The following is a 26211-nucleotide window of genomic DNA, read 5'->3' as shown; positions in this document are numbered from 1 at the left end:
CACACACAGCTCATATACAATTAGCTTCTCCTTCATGTTGTTCTGAGTGTAAACAACCGTACAGAGAAGTGACGTCGTCGGCTTGAACTCGTCGCTGATTGGCTGTCGTGGCGCGATGCCGCCTGAAAAGTTCAATATTTTCAACTTTATTCGCATCGCTCCAGACGCTTCAGACGCGCCGCTTCATTCGCGTCGCTCCATTCGCGTCTATCGCGTTTGGTGTGAACGCCCCTTAACTCAGAGAAGCCACGGAGGACTCTGAAACTTCTCCCAGCCCTTAGTCCACATGAGGGTGAGTAGAAAATGAGTGAAATTTGAAATTTGGGTGAACTATCCCTTTAACCCTAACTATTTAGTAGTTTTTAAGTGTATAGTCAAGTCTAGAAAATAAATAAAACAGTTGTCAGATGTAGGACAGAGAAGTCCGTACATCAACAGAGACATACAGACCTAATAAAGTCTGACATGAGAAACGTATGAAAGGTGTTTAACGAGTATAAATGTGGCACAATCTGATCTAAGAACAGCTGCAGTGACTGGGTCTAAGCCTAAGGAATGTGTGTTGAAATAAAAGGCTGAAACCTAAACTGGATCACAGTGTCAGAATTTTAAATTCCCTCCGTCTCACTTAGTTCAGATAAAAATCCTGGATTTAAATTAAAAAGCTGCTGATTTATTCGTTGGCCCGTGGCTGAACTCTCTCTCTCTCTCTGATTCCTACAAACAAACACCCACTGGTGGAGGTAATAGATGCGGAAAACAGGGAAACATCAAAGCTTCATGTCTCCGACTCCATGAGTGGAGTGAAGCAGCAAACAGATAAAAAAAAAAACAGATGAATGTGGAGTTTAATTTGTTCACGGCTGGAGAGAGACAAACATGGAGGCGAGTGAGAGGAAGGAAGAAGAGGAGGGAGGGAGGGATAGATGGAGGGTGGAAGTGAAGAAGGAGGAGGCGGAGTCAAACGGACAGACAGACAGGGCCGTTGCTAGGAATTCTGGGCCCCCTTAAAGAATACTAAAGTGGGCCCCTCCCCCTAACTTCTTCAATTTATTTTCTTAGACTACGTATGTATAATCATTTTTTATTTCGCCTACTTTATTTTGATGCTAATGCAGCATTACACTGCAAAAACTCAAGTATCTTACCAAGAATATTTGTCTTATTTCTAGTCAAAATGTAATTTCTAGTCAAAACAAATCTCATTATACTTAAAATAAGACACATCATATTATAAGTAGCTTGTTTTTAGACACTTTTTTACTCCTTTCAAGCATATTTTCACTTGGAATAAGTAGAAAAAAATCTGATCGCGGAACAAGTTTTTCTTCCTTATTACAAGCACAAAAAACATGCTTTCACTGGCAGATTTTTCTCCTTATTTCAAGTAACAATTTGATTGAAACAAGTGAAAATTATCTAAAAACAGGTTAATTTTTAGGTTTTGAGTCTTATTTTAAGTGGAAAGAGATTAGTTTTGACTATAAAAATGAGACATTTTGACAAGAAATAAGACAAATATTCTTGGAAAGATGTTGAGTTTTTACAGTGTACTGTGAGTATTAGTCAGGGTCTTACGCAGAATAAATCAGTCATACAATTATTAGACTACTGGTTTTTTTTTTTATGGGCCCCACTGGGCGCTGGGCCCCTAGAATTATCATCACCTTTCTCCCCTATACAACAGCCCTGCAGACAGATAAAGGACAGATAAGTCGGGTGGTGACTGAGACAAAGAGACGGAGAGAGGCTCGAGTTTCCTCCCGTGTCTCATCCTGAGAGGAGAGGAGAGGAGACATCCCTCCCTCCCTCCCTCCCTCTCTCCCCTCTTCATGGTGGCGGAGGGATTCGATGGGGGAGATGCAGGTTGCATGTTAATTAAGCTGAATACTAATTGGAGAAGCAGAGAGGGAAAAAGATGATGAGGCCACCATTTCAGCTACAGACCCCCCTTCCTCCCCCCTCCTCCTCCTCCTCCTCCTCCTCCTCCTCCTCTCTGCAGGAGACCAGAGTCTGATGAGTGTTAATCAGTCCGTTGATTGGCTCCACTCTGACTGATCAGAGTCTGACTCAAAGAGAAATGCACACAGCCTGTATTCAGAAACTGAGCCTTAAAACCAGCCGTCAGGACTTCCTGTCACTCTGTGATGTCACAACTAAGCCCCGCCCCCTCACCACCACCTGGTGTTAATACCCATTTAAAGCTCCATATGGTATAAAGGTAGATGCTTGTGTTAAAGCTCCTTCAAAATAAAGGTAGATGTTTGTGTTAAAGCTCCTTCAAAATAAAGGCAGATGTTTGTGTTAAAGTTCCTTCAAAATAAAGGCAGATGTTTGTGTAAAGGTTCCTTCAAAATAAAGGTAGATGTTTGTATTAAAGCTCCATACAGTATAAAGGTAGATGTTTGTGTTAAAGCTCCATACAGTATAAAGGTAGATGTTTGTGTTAAAGCTCCATACGGTATAAAGGTAGATGTTTATGTTAAAGCTCCATACAGTATAAAGGTAGATGTTTGTATTAAAGCTCCATACGGTATAAAGGTAGATGTTTATGTTAAAGCTCCATACAGTATAAAGGTAGATGTTTGTGTTAAAGCTCCATACAGTATAAAGGTAGATGTTTGTATTAAAGCTCCATACAGTATAAAGGTAGATGTTTGTGTTAAAGCTCCATACCGTATAAAGGTAGATGTTTGTGTTAAAGCTCCATACAGTATAAAGGTAGATGTCCATGTGTAGTGTGATTATAAAGCAGCTCTAGGTTCTATATTAATACTGTGAAAGTATCAAAGCCTCCACAGAGAAATGCACACAGCCTGGATTCAGAAACTGAGCCTTAAAACCAGCCGTCAGGACTTCCTGTCACTTTGTGATGTCACAACTAAGCCCCGCCCCCTCACCACCTGGACACACCATCCATCCAACAACAACTTTGCAAGATTTTTAGTTTCTCTGAGTGTTTTATTCTGAAATCTGCTCTATTTTTTTATTGGATCACTTTAGAAAACAGTCAGCCAATCAGAAGAGAGTCTCACAGCCTCCTCCTGTCTTCTGATTGGCTGACACCGACCTGTTGTTACTAGAGCTGCAGAGAGAAGCTGAGAGAGGAGATGGAAAACTTTTTTTATTTAGTTTTTTAACTTTAAATAAAAAAGAAACCACCTGGAGCTTTACGAGGAGTTGAAGTGTTCGTGTTGCCTTCAGGTCCTGCAGGAAGAAATCAACAGACCGGACGACACACACACACACACACAAAAACAGCTTAAAGAAACTATTTCATTTTCAATTTTGTCCTTGAGTTTATTTTGACACGTTGTGCAGCGGGTGGAGGTGGAGAGAGGAGGAGGAGGAGGAGGAGAGGGAACATTTTCTTTTCCACTGAGTCACAACAAACAAACCGAGGAGAAGAAGAAGTCTCAGGATTTTCTCATCACTGCTCTTTTTTTTTCTGTCTAAGAATTGTTTTCACACTGAAGCTGCTGAAATCATCAGCACAGAAAAACTCAGCCACACAGCTCTGGAGAGACTGAAGAAGAAGAGGAAGAAGAAGCACATGAACATCAACAGCTGCTGCCATGACAGCGAGACGGGAACTGATGAGCTGATCGAGTGTTTTGGCGTCTTCCCAGGAGACACAGTCATAACCGGCTAAAAATAGAAACTGTCACGTTTTTCGGAGCTGATGAGGCCTTCGAGGGACGAAGACGCAGCAGACTCACTCAAATTTCATATTCTCATATATTTTTCTACATATTTGATCTCTTTTCTTTTTGTCTATGGTAGAATAAAGGCATTTTTTAAATATATTTAATGTTAATATCGCTCCTGAGGCAGCTGTAATTTATAAAGTAAAAAGATTCTGATTCTGATTCCACATCAGGGATATAAAGGGATAGTTCAACATTTTTGGCAAATTGGCCCCATTGCCATAATCCCTATAGTCATAGCAGTAGGTTTGTTACCTTTAATTGTCGGTGCAAGCTATTTTTAGAACGGCGGAGCAGAGCCGTGAGCTGCTCAGAGCTACGCTACGGAGGCTCATTATGGGATTTCTTGGTTTCAAACTCATCAAACTCATCAAATACACAATCCAACAACTCCACAACGCTCTGGTGGACAAGTTGTGACCTGCACATTCACCACGCTATGAGATAATAACACAACGTTACCAGACAGAGTTGTTTTAGAGGGAAATGCAGAGACTGCTTGATGAAAAACTGTCCCTGAAGGCAACGCGCATCAGCGGTTTTGCATGGATTTCCCTCTAACTATCTATCATAGCGTGGTGAATGTGCAGGTCACAACTTGTCCACCAGAGCGTTTTGGAGTTGTTGGATTGTGTATTTGATGAGTTTGATGAGGGAAACCAAGAAATCCCATGAGCCTCCGTAGCGTAGCTCTGAGCAGCTCACGGCTCTGCTCCGCCGTTCTAAAAATAGCTTGCACCGACAATTAAAGGTAACGAACCTACTGCTATGACTGTAGGGATTATGGCAATGGGCCAATTTGCCAAAATGTTGAACTATCCCTTTAAGCTATAACAGACTGTGCTGTGAACAACTATCACTAAAAAACAGAAAAGAAACATAAATAAAACAATAAAACACTGATTAGATCACCATTCAGGTTCATTTTGGGGTAAACGTGTAGAAACTGGAGCAGATTTTAAATGTTTGATTTGTTTTGGTTCTGACAGAAATGTGTGTTAGTGTCTTTAATCTGGGTTCAAAGCCGATGAAGGGAGAGTTTAAAGAGAATATCGCCGACTCATCAGAACCGTCCGACCGGCTCGTTATAGCTGCAGATTTTTCAGGTCTTGTGATGAAAAACAAAAACTCTCGTCCTCCATCACGTCCTCGCTCTCCTCGCTCTGACAGCATCAGGCCTAATTGAAGAGCAACAACACGTTGTGCGTTTGACGCCGTAAACGTGTCCAGAATCTGATTTTGCCCGTCGTCGTCGTCGTCATGGTTGCTGCATCACAGAGCAAAAGGTTTAATGGTTTTCAAATGTCAGAGAGATGGAGGGAGTTGGACCTTTGTCTCCGGTGTGTGTTTAATATTTCAGACAATGAAATGTTGATTCAGTCGAAGTCTTCAGAATAAACCGCCTCTAGTTTGAGTCCAGTTTGACTAAATATCCAGTTCATGGAACAACCATTGATTACTGTGTTTTAGCTTTATTCTCTTTTATTGTTTGTGTTGTGTGTCTGGTGTTGTGTTTGTCTTGCTATTCAATTCAATATCTTTATTGTCCACAATGTGGAAATTTGTCTTTGGCTTCACCACTTACAATACGCATAAAACCACATAAAATACAATACAATAACACACAATAAATAGCATAGCAAAAGAGTAAAAGAATAAAAGAGTAAAAAGGTGATATACATAGCTCCAAAGTGTCCGGAAATGCATATATGAATTTAATATTGTGATTGCATGCGGAAGAATGATTTCTATGGAGCCTGAGTCTGAAATAAAGATATATATATATAACCTACCACTCCACATAAGAGCACAAACCCTGCAGCATTTTAAATCACTTTTAAAGACTCAGCTCTTCTCGCTGGCTCAGCTCAAGTTGACACGGATACCTTGACCTTTATCCTGTTATTATTAGTATAGCTTTTATTTCTGTTCCACCTTATTTTGGAGATTGTTTTTATTGTCTGAACTTTTATTGATATAACCTATGTTGGTAATTTATGCTGTTTTCTGACTGTTAATTATGTTATGTTGCTGGCACTGAATTGCATTTATGGTGTGCAGCACTTTGGGCAACTGAGTTTCTTTTTAAATGTGTGATATAAATCAAATGTGAGCTGAGTTGAGGTCTTAGTCGACTAATAATTTATAGAAAATAAAAATCTTGAAAAAAAGAAAAGAAACAGTGGATTGAGTCGACTTAAATGCAAAGTCCAGTGTGGGATTTGTTTTATCATGTATGTGTCCACCTATTGGCTGTATCGTCTGTATCTGTGAGGTTTAAGGTGAGGATGTTCAGGACGAGTCGACTCACCTGCAACTGCTGCTTCAAGTTTGTTGCGTTTTTACCTCAGATACATGATTTATAAAGTCTATTAAAGCAACTTGTGGATATTTCAGGCAAGGCAAGGCAAGTTTATTTGTATAGCACATTTCTGCAACAAGACAACAGAAGGTGCTTTACATATTAGCAAAATGAGAACATAAAAAGCAAACATTATTTAAGAGAAAGAATTAAACAGGTATAAAAAAAGAAGTAAAACAGAAACAACTAAAACATACTGTAGTAAAAAAGATATAAAATAACAGAATAATGTTACAGTGCAGTTATAATGAAAGGCATCAGGGTGAAACGATGGTTAATTGGTGACCTGGATGTTGTTGTCTTCACTATTTGATTTGTTCTGCCTCCTCTTTTATTGTGTTATTTTCTCTAGATGAACAGCTCTTCCTCCTCCTCGTCCCTGTGCTTCTGTTGATTGACAGGTGTGTTTGTGTTGATTGACAGGTGTGTTTGTGTTGATTGACAGGAGTGCTGGTGGTGAACGTGACGTGGAGGAAGAGGACGTACGTGGGAACTCTGTTGGACTGCACCAAACACGACTGGGCTCCTCCCAGGTAACAACACACTCACACACACACACTTACACACACACACACACCCCTGCACCAGCTTCACACGATCAAACATTAGTTAGTCATTATTAAAGAGGAACTCTGCAGGATTTTTACCTTAACTCAGCTCCATGTGTCCCTTAGTTGACCAGCTCCAGAGTCCTAGTGCTGGTTAAATCAATGACTTGTAACTAGGGATGCCACGATTATAGATTTTCTTGGTACGATTATTGTCAGAGAAATAATCACGGTATTACGATTATCACGATTATTATGCATTAATTAATTTCACAACACTATTAATGTGTAAAATCAAATATAGTCAAAATATAATTACATTACTAATTATTTCCACAAAGTATCTATTAAAATATGACCAATTATTAAAGTGTTTGAAATATATAAGTCATTAATTGTCATCTATACCAAATGTTTAAGATAATTTTAATTAAATTTTTTTATTATTACAAATGACACTGACTGTAACATTTAAATTCCTACCAATTCAATGTTACGTTAGTTAAATGGACCAGTATCTGTGCATTTACCTTTACTTTGGCGCCACATCTGCCGACACGGTTCATACATGATCTTTTTTTGGAAAGTGACGGTATTTAGGAATCTTTGCGATCAATTAATTGTGGCATTTAATACCATGATTAATTGTGAAAACAAGTAATCGTGACATCCCTACTTGTAACTAGTTCCAGGGAGAATGGAGGCTCTCTGCCTTCCACCTAGCGTCTCTTGGCTGAAAACCAACCTTGTGGTGATAAAGATGATAAATAACCTTATCCACCGCTCCATGGATTGATTTCTCACCGGCTTCTTCGTTGTAAATAAATGCACATGGAGGAGAGGAGGGTTAGAGAGACAGAGGAGGAGATACCAGACCTGGAGAGAGGTCAGGTTTAAGCCTCATCCATGCTCAATTTACAGACGAAAATGTATACGTTGGCATGGATGTTTACACTGCAAACACTCAAAATATCTTACCAAGAATATTTGTCTTATTTCTAGTCAAAACAATCTAATTCTACTTAAAATAAGACTCATCACATTAAAAGTAGCTTGTTTTTAGACACTTTTTACTTCTTTCAAGCAGATTGTCACTTGAAATAAGTAGAAAAATCTGACAGTGGAGCAAGATTTTCTTTCTTATTACAAACACAAAAAACCTGCTTTCACTGGCAGATTTTTCAACTTTTTCAAGTGAAAATTAGTTTGAAACAAGTGAAAATGATCTAAAAAGAAGTTCATTTTTAGGTGATGAATCTTATTTTAAGTGGAAAGAGTTTAGTTTTGACCAGAAATTAGATATTTTGACAAGAAATAAGACAAATATTCTTGGAAAGATTTTGAGTTTTGACCCCCTGTAACTCAGAGAAGCCACGGAGGACTCTGAAACTTCTTCCAGCCCTTAGTCCACATGAGGGTGTGTAGATAATGAGTAAAATTTCAATCTTGGGTGGACTATCGCTTTAACGTTTAGCATAAATGGGCCTTTAAGTGACTTGAGTCATTGTTTATAAAGTACGGTGGCCCTGAGGGCTCATCTCAACGCATAAAAATGGCAAAAACCTGCTACAAACTCAGAAAACAACTCACAACAACAAAAACTCCCAACACAACAGAAGTGTTTCTGGGCTAATGCTACGATACCGTGTGACATTGACGTTCTAAGCGACAAACTGTCACATCACGAAGCTGTGAGAACAAACAGATGAAGATGACTGACTGAGTGTTGTTGTGTTTCTCTGAAAACACAGAGTTTGTTCGTGTGTTCATCCTTTGCCGATAACCTTGAGTTTCAGTTTTTTAAACACAGCAGCTCATCAGATTTTTTTCCTGCAGCTGCGGAGCGACGGCCTCGTCACGTCGCCCCAGGGTAAAAAAAAAAGAAAAAAGAGAGAGACAGAGAAAAAAGGAAACGAGGACACTGTTGTAGTGTTTTGTGTCGTCTGTGTTTCCATTGTCTCCGTCTGTCCCACAGCTGTCGTCTGGGTCCGGCTCTGAAATCGATCCTCATTGTTCATTATAAAACACACTTTTTTATGGCCGAGACCTCGTATACACTCGTCCTTGTTTGTTTCATTCCCCTCTTTTGATCTGTCGCGTTTAACCATTTTATTGTTCTTCTTATTGGCTCATATTCACCAGTTTGTTGATTAACTGAAAAGAGCATGTTTTGTTTTTTTTTAAAGTGCTTTAATGTTGCTAAAGTGATTAAAAAACAGCCTCTAATTTGGCTCTGGGGCCGTCAGCTGTTGTTCCAGTGATGAGCTTTAACAAAAACGCTCTCCACTCTCCAGCCCGACTGGTTCACAAATGCAGAGAGGAGGTTTTTGTAATTGCTGAGTGGAAAATTTGACAGTCCCTCCTCACGGGGCTGAAACCTCTCAATTATTGCTCCTGTATGTAAATGGTTGTTGTCATGGCAATTACAGCTTAATCTCAGAAACCAGGCGCTAAATTGCTTTTTTTTTTTCTGCTCTCTTTCTCTCGTTTGGACTCGTGTCACCGTGGACGTCCATCAGCCGTGAGCGAATGTGTTTTTATTCTATAGTTCAATGGAATAAAAATGCGTCCTCTTTGATGACTCGTTATAAGCCTGCAGCCAAAAGATAAAAAGATGCAATGATTAAATTAAAATTACAAATTGAAAACAAGGTTATTAAAAACAAAAAGAAGTTGAATAGTAAAGGGGGGGAAAAAAACAAAACAATACATGAGCTGCAGCTCTGAATCCATCATAACTGCTTTTTGAATAGTGTCATGAGAGAAAGAACAGAGAAATATCCTTGAAATGCCAAAGAAAATACATAAAACCTCTGGCGCACATTCCCACAGCTTCATCTGTGACGTTCAGGGACACGCTGACATAAAGAGAGAGAGAGAGGAAAAAAAGCAATTACAAACATCACAAGAAATGTGAGATATCATCATTTTAAAATCACAGAGGGGACGGAGGAAGTCTGGTCTCAACGTGCTCTGCAGCCGCTTCCATTAATAAGGTGATTAATACCCAAAACAGCCTTCCCAAGGTCGGGATGCGTTCACCGAGGCTTTAACACCAACCTGTCCTGTGATGCAACGTCGTAATTAAGGCATTAAGATGTAAGGTTCAGGGTCCGGATTGGTACACCGTGTGTATAAACAGAGTAAATATGAGGCGTTTGGTTTTTCCTCTTGGTTCTCTGTCTCAGCGGACAGGTTTCTGATATAAATAACAATGAGAGTGAAGGAAGGAAAAGCATCTCTAGTGTTAAGATGCAAGGCACCGTGGTAAACAGCGTCAAAAGACTTCAAAGCTGAAGGGACGACGTGTGAATACAGAGTGTCTCCGTATCAAACACTGAGATAACTGTGAAGCGTACTGTTTTTTTTCTTTCTTTTTATTCCATCAAAAGAGAAGCTTTGTACAGGCAAAAGAAAAAAATCAATTCTTATCCTTGACGTCTGGGTAAAGTGGTCCGCATAAGCCTCGGATGATAATCTGTGATCTTCCAGGGTTTTTTGTCTGATGGTATGAGGTATCGACGGAACACGAGTTCAATTTGGGCGATGGTACGAACGAGTTGTTGTTCGTTAAAACCTTTCAAGGAAAACAGAAAAACAGCATCGGTGAAACAAGCAGCTTCGTTTTTTACTGCTTTTCACTTTTACCAACAGGATTCAAGAAGATTTCAGCGAGTTGATCATCAACACGACACAAAACAACAAAATATTACGATGCAAAACGCAATACGATGTGATGTGATGCCTAATCATGTATAATTATCTTTTCTATCAGAGTTTATATTGATCAATTTATACAATCTCACACAAAGTGATAGGGTATGTTTTGACACGATGCAAATTCATGATAGAAAGGGATTCAGTGGGAAGTGATAACACACGAAGTGGTTTGAAATGAAGTGATACGATATGAATGAATAGGACACGACCCAAAATGGTACAGTGAGAAGTGATAGGATATAACCAATTACGATACAAAATGAAATGACACGATGAGTGAAGTGATACAACACAAAGTGCTAAGATGTCAGGTTATAGAATATAACAGGTGCCCTATTACACGTGAATGATACGATATGAAGGGATGTTACACAACAAGATTCGAAACATCACTTGCAAGAAAAGCTTCAAAAATGTGACAATTTTAACATGTAACCAATGTAAATCCTCGATAGGTACCCTAGCACATTCATTCTGGGCATGTAATAAACTCCATTTGTTTTTGAAATGTATTTTTTATTAAGAATCTGGCACCCAACCCTCTGGTTGCCATTCTAGGGGCCACACGTGTCCTTTCTTCTGTTTATAAATTTGAAAGAAGAGCAGTTCAGGTCGGTATGGTGATTGCTAAAAAGCTGATTTTACGAGTGTGGAAAACGGACTCAACTTTATGTTTGGGAGAATTGTCAAACACTTTACATCGGGAGAGACTGAGATTCTACAATGAAGATAGAGGAGATAAGTTTGATAAAACATGGGACCCAGTACTGAATTACCATAAAAATGTGAGCCCATAGACACTGGCTATTGTACAAAACCTCACAGTGCAAACACAAGTATGATTTTGTATAGGTCTACCAACTTACTTTTTTAATTTTTCTCTGCACTTATATTCTGTTTATAGTAGATATTTTGTATTTTTGTCTTATAAAGTCATAGAAAGGACAGTAGAACACAAAATGAACTTCATTCTCCACCTCTTGGATGTCACATAAATTACAAATTCAATCGTCTTCTGCTGTGCCAACATTTATCTGCCTGTCTCAATATGAAGACCAAGTATACCAGCTCTCAATTGCCATGATGTGATTTGATCCAACAGGATTCGATGCGACACTTCATGACTTTCCGATCCATTTAAAGCGATAAGATACGATTTGATTTCACTAAAAGACACTGTCAGATCTGTCTCGTCTCAATAAGTCATGTTTCAGAGGAACTCACTAACGTCTAAATCCGTTGTTTTTCTCTGCTTCGCTCCAGGTTTTGCGAGTCTCCCTCCAGCGACCCCGAGCTGCCCGGTGGGCGCGGCCGAGGGAAGCGGATGCGAATGGCCATGGCTGATCGACCCTGCATCGAGCCGGCCCCCGCCGCCGCCAAAGTCAGGGGTCTGACGCAGCACCGGAGCCGCGGCGGTGGCGTGGCGGGAACCGCGGCGCCGATCCACAACAAGGGGCGGAGGAGCAGCCTGAACCTCCTCAACAGCAACTGCCGGGCGCCAGCGTCTTTCTTCACCGTGGACGAGGTGAAGTCCAACTCCAACAGCACCTCCACCACACTCTCGTCCGGGAAGCGAAAGAACAAACCGCCGGCCGACCTGGACCTCAGCCTCGTCGCCTCCTCCGACGACATTAAAAACGGAAACGGGAAGCGGATCCGAGCCAAGTCCCGCAGCGCCCCGTCCACGCCGCAGGGCAAATCCGACCCGTCCTTCATGGACCCGGGGGGAGGTTGCGCCTCCTCGCCGCCTCCGCCGCCCATCCTCATCGACTGCCCGCACCCCAACTGCACTAAACGCTACAAGCACATCAACGGACTGCGCTACCACCAGACGCACGCGCACCTGGAGGCCGAGGAGCAGCGGAAGCCCGAGCTGGAGCCCATGAAGGACGTGGAGAGCGAGGAGCGACTGTCGGACTGCGAAGACGCCATCAGCAACATGACGTACGACCTCTCGGAGACGAACAACAGCTCCTCGAAGAAGCCCGCCCCTCTGTACAAGGTGACCACGGTCGGGTCTCCGAAGAACCGGCGGCTGCTGCTCAGCACCGACCACAGCCCCACGGCCAACTCCAAAACCAGAAGAACCTCGCTGCTCAAGGACGGGCTGATCGACGACCTCAGCAACCTGCCCATCATCTCCAACATGACCGTCGTCCTGGAGAACTGCATGGTCCCGGACAGGAACTCCACGGTCGAGATGCCCAAACTGGAGGCCGAAGGTTTGATCGACAAGAAGGGAGGCGGCGCGTGCGACAAGGGCAAGAAGGCCAACGGGAAGGTCGAGAAGTTGTCCAAGTCGCGGACCAACCGGCCGATCGCTCCGGCCCCGGCTCCTCCCAAGCTGATCGCCATTCCCAACGCGACGTATCCCACTGGCACGGCCGATACCGCCGCCTCGCAGCAGCAGCCGTCCCCGATGGCGGCTGTGGGCCTCACGAGTAAAAACCTCCCATTGAAACCCATCAAACCAAAGCTGAGCATCGTGGTGGAGCCGAGCCTCGTCAAGGCCACGCTGGTCACCTGCAGCAAGGAGACCAGGAAGAAAGAGAAACGACGGCTGAAGGACAAACACAAAGACGCGGCAACCAGGACGCCCAACGGAGACAGCGGCGGGATCAAAATGGAGGACGGCGGCGGCGGTGGAGCCAAGATGGGCGTCAAGGAGATTTCTGGAAGCCTTCTGAAGGAACACCTCAGCAAACAGGACGTGATGAACGGACTCACCGAGAGCCAGGAGAGCAGGATGGCCAGTATCCGTGCGGAGGCCGACAAGGTCTACACCTTCACCGACAACGCCCCCAGCCCGTCCATCGGCAGCTCGTCGCGGCTCGATGCGAGCGGCGGTTGCCTGGCGACGACAGACAACGGCAGCAAGAACAACAGCCCCGCCTACTCTGACATCTCGGACGCCGGCGACGACGGGGGATCTTCCGAATGTCGCTCTGACGGACTGCGATCGAAGTCCGGCTCGTCGGCCTCTTCCGAGGTGAGCTCCAATGGTAACCACGGTAACCCTGGTAAAACCCCGCCCACGGCATCTGCCCCGCCGCCGCCGCCGCCGTCTAAAGACTCCCAGTCGCCGTACTACCACGGCTACGATCCCTACTACCTGCAGGGCTACATGCACTCGGACCGGCAGAACAACAACAGCAGCAGCGGCGTCGCTTTCCACAAAGGTTCGAGCCACGACGGCAAAGGGAAAGACCGGAAGGACGAGGCGAAGGAGGACGACAAGAGCTGCTCCGCCCACGAGTTCTCAGACTCTAAGAAAGGCGACGGGCCGCCGCCGCAGTCGCAGCTCCAGCTGGCGATGAGTCAGACCCAGACCGCCTTGGCCCAGTCGCTGTACTACGGCCAGTACTCCAGAGGACTTTACATGGACCAGAAACTGTTGCTGGCGTCCAAATGCTGCGACCAGTCGTCCGGCGGCGCCGCCACAAAGCAAAGGGGCGAGAGGGGACAGGGGTTGAGAGACGGCGAGGACGTCAAACACAACATGGGTTCGGTCGGTAAAGGTCCAGACGGCACCAAAGGTTGCTGTGCCAAACCGGTCCTGTCCTACGTGGAGATGAGCGAGAGAGGAGAAAGGGGGCTGAAGGCGGTGCACGGCGGCTTGGTGGACCAGCACCAGGTCTCGATGAAAGACTGCGACGACATCAAGTCGCCCTCCTCCTCTTCCTCTTCCTCTTCCTCTTCTTCTTCTTCTTCTTCTTCGTTACTCCACAACCCAAACAGTCAGACAGATCTGGACTCAAATGTTTCCTTTTCCAGTGTAAGTTTCTCCCTCTGTCTATAAACATGCCGCCGCCGCCGCCGCCACTGCTGCTGCTGGTGTTGTTGGTGTGCTTCTAACGGCCTGTCGCTGTTGAGTGTCACAAAGAGATTAACCACACGTTGTGTTCAGCTAAACCTAATCGGTGCTATTACTACAAAGAAAGACCATGATGTGGCTTCTGTGGCAAAACTACATCAGTCAAAAAAAAAAAATCAAAGTGTAGTTTTTATTTGATGGATGACAAAAAATGTTTTTAATGTGTAAAGTGAGAATTAACGGAGGAAATGTGTAATATTCCAACTTTAGCTGTAAATGTAAAAACACACAAAAAGGATCAAAAGAACCATGCTAACACACAACTGTTTGGTTTTTTGATATGAGCTGCTTTTGTACAGATTTTTAACCACGTCATCTCACAATGCATTTAACAGCTAACTCCAGCCATACTGCATCATGTAAACAAACCAATACACAATGTATGGATTGAATGAACGCCTGGTTGGGGCGGGTCGAGTGGTGTATTGCGTAAAATCTGCAGTTGATGGTGTGTGAGCTGTTGTCATTGGGAGTGGACGCCTCACTCACTCCGTCACATCCCACCTGTGAATGGCCGCCTGCCGCCTGCTGTCGAAAAACGTCGACTCGTCATCATCCCTCATCATCAACATCACCACCACACCCAGAGCCGGTGATAGATGGTCTGACTCTGTCTATGGCTCTGTTGTTCGCTCAACTGCACAGTGTTTCCTCTATAGTCGTTCAGGCAGCGGTGGGGCCGCCGCATCACCCAATGTGTCCTAAAATTAGCTTTCCATCCCCCCAAAAAACTAGCTAAAGGGCTAATATTTAAAGCTACTAAGAAAAAGGTGTTTAGCATTAGCTCTGCAACTGGCCATATAGACAAAAAAAAAATGGGACAAAGACATAGACCGAAGTCGAACTGGCTTCACAAACCCATCCCAAAAAAACAACAACTAGCTAAAGGGCTAACATTTAAAGCTACTAGGTGTTTAGCATTAGCTCTGCAACTAGCCATAGACAAAAAAAATGGGACAAAGACATGGACCGAAGTCGAACTGGCTTCACAAACCCATACCCCCCCCAAAAAAAGTAAAGGGCTAACATTTAAAGCTACTAAGAAAAAGGTGTTTAGCATTAACTCTGCAACTAGCCATAGACCAAAAAATGGGACAAAGACATGGACCGAAGTCGAACCGGGTTCGCAAACGACCAACATCCATCCAAAAAAACAAACTAGCTAAAGGGCTAATATGTAAAGCTATCCTACTAAGAAAAAGGTGTTTAGCATTAACTCTGCAACTAGCCATAGACAAAACAAATGGGACAAAGACATGGACCAAAGTCAAACTGGCTTCACAAACGTCCAACACCGATCCAAACGAGCTAAAGGGCTTACATTTAAAGCTACCAAGAAAAAGGTGTTTAGCTCTGCAACAAGCCATAGACAAAAAAATGGGACAGAGACATGGACCGAAGCGATCAAACTGGCTTCGCAAACAACCAACACCCATCCAAAAAAAAAAAAACTAGCTAGAGGGCTTACATTTAAAGCTAAGAAAAAGGTATTTAGCATTAGCTCTGCAACTTGCCATAGACAAAAAAAATGGGACAGAGACATGGACCGAAGCGATCAAACCGGCTTCGCAAACGACCAACACCCATCCAAAAAAAAAAACTAGCTAAAGGGCTAACATTTAAAGCTACTAAGAAAAATTAGCATTAGCTCTGCAACTGGCCACAGACAAAAAAAATGGGACACAGACATGGACCGAAGTCGAACCGGCTTCGCAAACGACTCCCACCCACCACTGTCAACATAAGATTTATAGGGGAAACACTGCAACGAGCACCAACACTTGTCCCCATCGATCTAGCCCTCAGACGGCCCGGCCTGGGCTCACCGCCTCGCTCACAGCAAATACTCAGAGCTACAGAGTCAACATTGCGAGGAGGCCGAGGAAGGGGAAGCGGACAGGGGCAAAGAGTGGGGAGCTACCGTGGTGGAGCCGGCCGGGGCCAAGATGATCTCAGGGGCAGGAGGAGTTGGCGTTGGCGTTGGCGTTGGCGTTGGCGTTGGCGGTGTAGGAGGAGGAGAGAGAGGAGCAGGCGTGGGCGGAGACTCAAAAAAAGTCAGAGTCCACGGATCCCTCGATCTCCCGCCCGCCATCGACGGCGAGGACTCGGACGACCGGCTGGAGGGGCTGGACGACCAGGGCCAGGAGCCAATAGGAGGCCTGTCCGAGGAGTCGCAGAACGCCCGGGCCGCCGTGTCCCCGCCGATGACGCCCCAGCAGCCGTACATCCAGTACCAGCACTCCTCCTACCAGCCCTACCTGGCCATGTGTGAGAGCAGCGGCGGCTCCTACAGAGGGGTGTCGCCAACCCTCGTCCACAACTACCCAGGTGAGAGTCTCAGGGATAGTTCAACATTTTGGCAAATTGGCCCATTGCCATAATCCCTATAGTCATAGCAGTAGGTTTGTTACCTTTTTTTGTCGGTGCAAGCTATTTTTAGAACAGTGAAGCAGAGCCGTGAGCTGCTCAGAGCTACGCTACAGAGGCTCATGGGATTTCTTGGTTTCAAACTCATCAAACTCATCAAATACACAATCCAACAACTCCAAAACGTTCTGGTGGACAAGTTGTGACCTGCACATTCACCACGCTATGAGATAATAACACAACGTTACCAGACAGAGTTGTTTTAGAGGGAAATTCATGCAAAACTGCTGATGCGCGTTGCCTTCAGGGACAGTTTTTCAGCAAACAGTCTCTGCATTTCCCTCTAAAACAACTCTGTCTGGTAACGTTCTGATAGCGTGGTGAATGTGCAGGTCACAACTTGTTCACCAGAGCGTTGTGGAGTTGTTGGATTGTGTATTTGATGAGTTTGATGAGGGAAACCAAGAAATCCCATTAGCCTCCGTAGCAGCTCGCAGCTCTGCTGCACCGTTCTAAAAATAGCTTGCACCAACAATTAAAGGTAACGAACCTACTGCTATGACTATAGGGATTATGGCAATGGGCCAATTTGCCAAAATGTTGACCTATCCCTTTAAGCCTCAGCAAGACAAAACTCTTCTTAATATGAAAACTGAATCGTCCAAATACAAAAGTCAGCTCATCTTACCTGACGGTGAATTTGTCCTTTACAGCCAAGTTCAACACATTCACCCACAGACTTTATTTTCCCACATGTGTACAAGTGCAAATGTCTATTTCAGCCTGTTTTACATTGATTGATTGATTGTTATGTTTATTTCGGTCATTCAACAAACACTACAATGCAACGCAACGTAGCATATCCTTCACATTTAATCAAAAAGGGACTGTGTATTTAACTGTGTGAATAGTAAATAAAATGTCTAAAGTATTACTTTGTGTGTGTGTGTGTTTGTGCTCCAGGTTTCCACTATCCTCTGTACGGGAAGACGGCGGGCAGGGAGGAGTCAGAGGTGACTCCGCCCGGCAGAGGAGGAGCAGTGAGCGGGAAGCAGAGCGGAGACTCGTCCTCGTCCTCGGCCATGGAGCTGCTGCAGCAGCAGAGCCACCAGTACCACGGAAAATCACCAGCTGTGAGTTTATAAAACACTGATCTGATGTTTCCTGCTGAACAGACACAAAACAGCAGGAGAAGCTCACGGTGGAGAAGGTTAAACACAACACGACACATTATAGATATTATACTTTTTATCAAAAGATTACACGTCATATCAACCACAGCGACACAGTCAGAGCTAAAATATTAACACAAACATTCGAAGACAGTTTAAAAGCTCCATATCGTCAACTAAAAACCATCTCAGTGTAGTTTTCCATCTCCTCTCTCAGCTTCTCTCTGCAGCTCTAGTAAGAACAGGTCGGTGTCAGCCAATCAGAAGAGAGGAGGAGGCTCTGAGCTTCTCTTCTGATTGGCTGACTGTTTTCTAAAGTGATCCGATAAAAATAGAGCAGATTTTCAGAATAAAACACTCAGAGAAACCAAATCCTGCAAGTTGTTGTTGGATGGATGGTGGGTCCAGGTGGTGAGGGGGCGGGGCTTAGTTGTGACATCACAAAGTGACAGGAAGTCCTGACGGCTGGTTTTAAGCAAGGGGGCAGTTGTCGGTCTGAGAAGTGAAGATCACTTCCACGTTCAAAAAGCTGCAATACCCCCGGCTGTCGCTGGGGGCTGGCTCCAGAAGGGAGCAACTCCAGTTGAGCCCCATGTTAAAATAGCCGATTTTACAGCTTTAAAAAACATATTTACAGCCTGGTACATTTCATTTTTTTGGTCTCAATCGATAGTTTCTACCCCCGCACACACTCTGAGGGGGGTGAATTTTTTTTAAACTCTACAGTTTTACTGTTATTAGGTTTAAAGTTCTGGCCAATCAGGGCGCAGAACCGTTGAGTGACAGGTCCGGCGACCGCTGCTACGAGGCCAGTGGGCGGGCCCTCGGCCGGCCAACGGCCGCACCGCTCCAAATATGGCAAGTAGAATCCAACATGGCGCGGTTCAAACCCCCGTAGTAGCGGCACAAAACAGACTCCCCCAAACCAATGGGTGACGTCACGGACGCTACGTCCATTCTTTTTACAGTCTATGGTTTTAAGGCTCAGTTTCTGAATACAGGCTGTGTGCATTTCTCTGTGGACTGAGGCTTTGATACTTTCACAGTATTAATATAGAACCTAGAGCTGCTTTATAATCACACTACACATGGACATCTACCTTTATACTGTATGGAGCTTTAACACAAACATCTACCTTTATACTGTATGGAGCTTTAACACAAACATCTACCTTTATACTGTATGGAGCTTTAACACAAACATCTACCTTTATACTATATGGAGCTTTAATACAAACATCTACCTTTATACTGTAAGGAGCTTTAACACAAACATCTACCTTTATACTGTATGGAGCTTTAATACAAACATCTACCTTTATACTGTATGGAGCTTTTATCAGATATAAATAGGCCTACAGTACATCAGGCATGTTTGCTAATGCAACAAGAAGGTGAAATGATCCAGAGGGAGGTCATACTATTATTTTAATTTTTTGTCAACCACTACATGTTTTTTTTTTTGCTGTAATGTTTGATCTTTTGTTTTTTTCCCAGGCAGCTGTTGTTTCTCATTTAATTAACAACAAAGTGAAATCCTCTTGTCTCACATGGGACTGTGTTGAGATAAATAATCAGTGTTCATCACCACCTGCCTTTCACACTCTCTCCTCTGCGTTTCCCTGCAACACTGTTTTAACTGTAAACCCAAAGCTGCCGCAGTGTTTTATTAAAACTGAGCAGCCTCCATATAATTGTTATTAAATAGTGTGATTGCTCTTTTTATAATGCGATGAATGAACCAGAGGAGCGACGTCGGCCTGACTGCTGCAGGAAACACAACAGAAAGTCTAAGCTGTGTTTCTATTATCTGTAAAGTTCAGAGAGAATCTTCAGTTTATCTCTTCTCTTCACATCTGGAGCAGATGTGGATGGGCTGTGCGACCTCTAAGAGGCATTAGCTCTTAAGTTTCATATCCGACTGCAGCGCCCAGACTCCCGGTCGACATGGAAACGCACTCCGATTTACAATTATCCAGTGACGAGAGCCAGACGGACGGTTCACGCTGTGATGGGTTGTTTCCACTTTTTATTTTTTACTCTTTTTTACTCAGCTGCTCTTCGTCTTCTTCTTGATTTTTATGGCCCAGTCGGCCATGTTCTTGAGCTGTAACATCAGTGACGCTGTTGTGGGTATTTTTATCTGATCGATCAGGGGCAGTAAAATAATGTTTTAGAGGTAAATTCAGAGACTGCTTGATGAAAAACTGTCCCTGAAGGCAACGTGCATCAGCGGTTTTGCATGAATTTCCCTCTAAAACAACTCTGTCTGGTAACGTTGTGTTATTATCTCATAGCGTGGTGAATGTGCAGGTCACAACTTGTCCACCAGAGCGTTGTGGAGTTGTTGGATTGTGTATTTGATGAGTTTGATGAGGGAAACCAAGAAATCCCATGAGCCTCCGTAGCGTAGCTCTGAGCAGCTCACGGCTCTGCTCCGCTGTTCTAAAAACAGCTTGCACCGACAATTAAAGGTAACAAACCTACTGCTACGACTAGAGGGATTATGGCAATGGGCCAATTTGCCAAAATGTTGAACTATCCCTTTAACACAACACATTTGAGGGTTATTTGGATGTATACAGTATAAACATTTGTGTCAAGCCTCAGATCAGGCCACGCCCCCTTGTATCTCTCACATTTACGTAACACACACACACCTCAGTGTCATCAGGACCTGTGATGGTAATGACCTAATGTGTGTGTGTGTGTGTGTGTGCGTGTGTTTGTGTGTGTGTGTGTGTGTGTGCGCAGCCTGGCGAGAAGGGTTCCCCCGAGGGAGAGCGAGAGACGGAGAGAGAGAGGAACCACGTGTCGTTCGCCCGGCACCTCCACACACACCATCACACACACCTGGGTATGAGCTACAACCTGATGTCAGGACAGTACGACATCTACCAAGGTACAACAGACACACACACACACACACATTATTTTTCCTGGCTTTATTTTGAGTGTCTTAAGTGAATAATTAAAAAAATATATATATAGAATAAAAAATACAACACAAACAAACCTTTGAGCTTCATATCCAGCTCAACTTTCACTTTCAGACAAGGAAGAGAGGAAGTAGAGAAGATAATCAAGTAAAAGAGATTGTAAAATAAGAATAAAAATGATCTGAAGCAAGAACAAAAGTTTGATTTAACTTCATTTTATTTGTTCATTCCAGTCTTGGGATTCGAAAGTAGCAGATGAAGTGAAACTTATAACACCTGCTCCTTTCTTAAACACCCCCCAAAAAACGCTAATATCAGCTGAAAAGCCACAATAATGAACCAGTTTACAGCCAACAATATACAAATACAAAATCCATGACTATTCTTTTTTATTACTTGTTTTTATATAATTTCCCTATTTTTTGCATGTACATCCTCTTAAACTGAAAAAATATTTATGCAGCTTTTTTCCACAACTGTTAAGGAATTCCATATTTTAACACCCACCACAGAAAATAGATAGATAGATAGATAGATAGATAGATAGATAGATAGATAGATAGATAGATAGATAGATAGATAGATAGATAGATAGATAGATAGATAGATAGATAGATAGATAGATAGATAGATAGATAGAAAGAAGAAAGGAGGGAATGAGATCTAGGCTACTTATGTTTGAGCACAACACTGAAATAATAAAGTTTTTAAAGGTTTTAAAGCCAGATCTGATTTCAAAAAGCTCCTCAAGCGTCTGATAACAAAGTTCTACATTGATGAATGATTCATCGTCCACAGCAGAAACACAGAAACACAGCAGCTCAGTGTCTGACGGCGATGTGGATGTCTTGAATGTGAATGTCTCTCTCTCCTCTGTGTTGAAGGTCTGAGCTCCAGGTCGCTGGTCTCCAGTCAGCAGGTGTCAGGACACTCTAACACCGGTACGTCTGAACCCCCGTGACGGCACAACGCCTCTCAATCACCTTCAGCTACAGGGATCTAAAGAATTATTTACTATTACTTTTTTTTATTTACTATTTGTAGTCTGTGGTCTTATGCTGCGTTCGAGACAACTTGCAACTCGGAATCTCTCAGCAGAAAACTCTGAGATCCGACTTCAAAGAGACACACACCACAACAGAATAACCAAAAACAAGACGTTAAAACATTACAAAGGGCACACACTGCAATAATTCAAAATCTTACCAAGAATATCTGTCTTATTTCTAGTCAAAATAAATCTAATTATACTTAAAATAAGACTCATCACATTAAAAAGTAGCTTGTTTTTAGACACTTTTTACTTTTTTCAAGCAAATTTTCCACTTTAAATAAACTGACAGTGGAGCAAGTTTTTCTATCTTATTACAAGCACAGAAATTATTATTCATATAATTATTATATATATTATATAATTATTATAAATTATTATTATTTCAATTGAAAATTTGTTTGAAACAAGTGAAAATTATCTAAAAACAAGTGAATTTTTAGGTGATGAGTCTTATTTTAAGTGGAAAGAGTTTAGTTTTGACTAGAAATGAGACATTTTGACAAGAAATAAGACAAATATTCTTGGAAAGATTTTGAGTTTTTGCAGTGTAAAAACAATTAAAATACAATGTTTAAATGTATTTTGGCATTTAAATGCATTTTAATTGATGCTTTACCGATGACCGTGTGGTTCTGCACGGGTACAGATAGTTGTGTGATACTCAAAGAAGTCGCGTAGTAGATTTGTTTGTCCAACTTCGCCGAGTGGGAGCTCTAACGTAACACATGTCGTTGGATTACACTTTTTCAAGTAGGAGGTCGGGAAGATCCGAATTCCCAGTTTTCTTGAACGCAGCATTGCATTAGCATTAGCATTGGCATTGGCAGGTGTTGACTCTTAGTGAGAGTTTCAGATGCTTTAATAGGCTACGTTAAATCAGAGCAGCTACTTCTTCAGGGCAGACCAGAAGCTTCACTGACTCGATATTGGAAAATGACCGTGGGACCAGGGCTAACTCGTTAGCATGCTAACTTCAGTAGAGTGAAATAAGTGAAAGAAAATAGAAAATAGAATTATTTTTAAAAAGCAAAAATGAATAAAGTTTTATGTTCCACACTGGAAAGTAAACAGCTATTAATTCTAACGTCCGGTAGCCTACGTAGCATCAGCAGAACTTAGCCAACATTTACACTTGCATTAGCCTACTTTTTTTTTGATAGGAAACCACATAGAAAGACTTTTAATCCTATTCCATTTTCATTCCTTGTGGTTGTCCCATTTTCTTTTTTTCACTATTGAGAGTAACAAAACTATGACCAGTCAACTGACACTGCTATGAAATTATATAATTCACTGGTTTAAAGAAGTGGATGTTCACTAAACCTGTATTTTCTTAAACCAACACACACAAATACGTATAAAAAGCTCTAGCAGCCGGTTCAGCCTCAGTGTGGGACTGTTGGACTGTTTTCCAAACGTAACTTGCCAGTTTTAGTGAAGTGAGCTGAATATCTTCTTCTGTACCGTCCACTTACTTTGCATCTGATAAAAAAAATGAATTGGCTTAAAATTTTCTCCAATAAACTACAAACTGTGAGCGAAACGAGCTGGAGAATCGTCTCGTCTCGTCCTCGCTCCGTCTGCCGGGTCAATAAATCTAATACTACCCAAACCTCCTCCTCCTCCGGGGAATCACAGCTCCGCCGCCTTGTTGCTTAAACTATAATCCAGGAGATCATTACCCACCGCGCTCTCTTTTTTTTTCTTTCCATATGTCTGAGCAGGTTATATATCGCTGCCTTTTGTCTGATTGTGTGAAATGATGCAGCAGGTTCCTGCCAGGAAGTTAAAGAGCATAATGTGATGATTACCTCGGCGGTGCGAGGCTGAAGTTATCTGGGAACGGTAATTACTGTGAAACAGAGCAGATGAACAGGAAGTTAAGAGAAAAAGAAAAAAGGAGTCATGTGAAGAAGCTAAAGAAACTTTTTCAGATCATTAATTCATTATCTCCTCAGCTGATCAAACAAATGCTCATGATGTTTGTCTACATATTGACCAGGTACTGTCATGATTGTAATCTTGTGTTTAATGGTGTCGCCACTTTATCTGAGAGCGATGACACAAATACTGTATTTTGAAGCGAAATACATTGAATTTCAGAAATTAAAGCAGCGACTGTGTTAGCATGTTATGGCTGCCTACTCTAGTTATTGTTGTATTAACAACACAAAAGGTTAGAAATACGTCCTCCAAGCAGTGACTCGGTATCGTAAAATGTTGAGATGTGGTGACGGAGCAGGCTAAAGGCTAATGCTAAGCTAACAGCCCACGTGATCAGTACCATGGCTATTTTCGAAACCGCATACTACCGTACTGCCTACTACATACTGCGTTAGTATGTACTTTGTACTGCATACTGAATGTGGGATTCAGTATGCTACTTCAGCAGACCGACGCCGTTCGCACTGCAGTATGCAGTATACAAGTTTCCCAGAATGCATTTTGCGGCAACCGGTAGCGGTAGCTGTAAAACAGGCGAAAAGCTGTTTTATTTCCCGCTCTAGCGCTGTAATTATGTAACTTTATTAAGTTTTAATGTTTGTTGAGATCCCAAATATACGTCCAGTTTATCCAAATGACGGCTGTTTAGAAGTTTGCTCCGATGTTTTTCGGAGAAGTGAAGCTCCGCAATGACCGGGACACCACAGAGGCAGCAGCCGCTCTGCAGAGCTGCTCGGCCGGCCAACCTTCGTCGTCATCCCGGGGGAGAAAACGATCGCTAATTTACTTACCCGCAGGTTTTTAGAGGTTTACCACCAGCTGGTTAAATTATTTTTAGGAGATAAATGTTGGTCTCATTGATGAAATCTAACAATTGTGGCAGTAGCATTAGTTTGTTTGATTGAAAAGTGAAGCTTCCTGTGTGTATTGGACAGAAGAGACAACTTCCTGTTGTGTGGGGAGGTTTTGTCAAACTGATGAAGCTGAAGTTTTTAACTGAAGAGTTTTTAACACATTTCTATCTTATGCATGTGTTTTTCTTAAGCTGCAGTGAGTTGAGCCCTCAGGGCCACCGTACACCGAGTGCAGTGACGGCTGCTAAATGCTGCACCGCTGTACCACGCTCATAGTCCCTAACCTTGTGTTTGGTTTGTGAGTTCCTTCCTCTGCTGCAGAACGACGTGGCAGTAGATGAGATGAGTGTTAATTTGACCGTGGTGGTAAATTCTGACAGAAACACGTCGTCGTGTTATTTCCCCGCTCCGCTGCAGATCAACACCTGTGAGTCTGAAACATTTTGTTTGTGTCGTCTGGAGCTGGAAATCACTTGTTCTTTCAAACCTGCTAAACGACTGGTAAATGGGGAATGGCTGCTGCTTTTATACGGAGCTTTTATCCCCGGGCACTTTACAATTTACCTCTTTGTTCACACATTTACACACACTGACGGCGCTGCATGGGCGGCCGAGAAAGGCTCAGCTCCGACCATCAGGAGCAATTTAGGTCTCTGTGTCTCTCTCCCAAGGACACGAGATATCGAACCTGTGATTAGTCGACCCGGCCTGAGCCTCCTCCGGTTTTTATTTATTTATCTATTCATTTATTTATTTGTCTCTGACGGTTTCTCCTCTTGTCTCCACAGAGGGCGAAGGGAAGAAATAGTGGACCATGTGACCACGTCTCACATGAGGAACGGCAGATTTATCAGACATCAATTCCATGGTGTTGAATAAGCTTCGCCTCGCTGAGAGGCAGAGAACAGACAAAAACAGAACAAAACCTCTTTTCATTTCTTACTAATAATGAAAAACCACCTGTTTTATAACACGTCATCCAGGAGACAGATATGCCGTGCCGGCAGAGGGGACACACAGGTGAACGGGAACCAGGACCAGGACCGGGACCGGGACCTTTTCTCGAAGGAGGAGCTTACCTGTACAAATCCACAACCACCAACCACAACAGACTTTTCAAGCTTTCAGTTTTGCAGAGTTTTGGCGTTGCGCGTGAAACGAAAAAAAACCTGCGGCGCACTCGGCCCAACTTTATAAGATGCACATTTATCGTAGTGTATTATGGCGACGAATCGATGATATGACTGAATGTACTGATGATGATGATGATGAAGAACTTCTGACTTTATCCCGATAGTGTTGATCGTTTTTATTTTTTGTTTTTTTTTTATTTAAAAAAAGAACTTCTATTGGGGGAACAGCATTAGGAAGCTAAAAAGTCTATTATTATCTTATTATTCTCATTATGATTATTGAAGTGGTCCTCCTCCCTCCATAGTGCTGACGCTACATTTGTATTACTAACCTGTACTTGAGCGTAACCATGTTGATTGTATTGTCTTTATGTGAGAGTAAACCTTCACATCGACCTGCCCAGTGCCATGTAGGAACCAGTGGTGTATATATTCTGTACAGATTCATGGCCCGAGCACTAACATGCTTTATCGTATCTATGTTGATCTCCATCAGCCATGCAGGGGGGGCGGCGGCCAGAGCAGGGGGGGAACCGG

The 26211-nt window shown here is 43.0% G+C and overlaps 1 protein-coding gene across 1 annotated transcript in view; it reads left to right on the top strand.

Moving 5' to 3' along the window:
- znf608 (zinc finger protein 608) overlaps nucleotides 1-25406 on the top strand; it is a gene marked incomplete at its 5' end in the record, with an annotated part of 76517 nt that extends 51111 nt beyond the window's left edge. The window contains 7 exons of the mRNA XM_083979821.1: nucleotides 6515-6602; nucleotides 11601-14112; nucleotides 16011-16539; nucleotides 17542-17711; nucleotides 20505-20652; nucleotides 21574-21630; nucleotides 25330-25406. Coding sequence (XP_083835947.1) covers nucleotides 6515-6602; nucleotides 11601-14112; nucleotides 16011-16539; nucleotides 17542-17711; nucleotides 20505-20652; nucleotides 21574-21630; nucleotides 25330-25349 — 3524 coding nt within the window. The 3' untranslated portion in view covers nucleotides 25350-25406. The remainder of the gene's footprint in view (nucleotides 1-6514; nucleotides 6603-11600; nucleotides 14113-16010; nucleotides 16540-17541; nucleotides 17712-20504; nucleotides 20653-21573; nucleotides 21631-25329) is intronic.
- Between the last annotated feature and the right edge of the window lie 805 nt (nucleotides 25407-26211).

Source organism: Trachurus trachurus (genome assembly GCF_905171665.1).
Source record: "Trachurus trachurus genome assembly, chromosome: 9".
NCBI classification, from domain to species: domain Eukaryota; kingdom Metazoa; phylum Chordata; class Actinopteri; order Carangiformes; family Carangidae; genus Trachurus; species Trachurus trachurus.
Note: the sequence above shows the minus strand (reverse complement) of the source record. Positions and strands in the feature narration are given on the sequence as shown.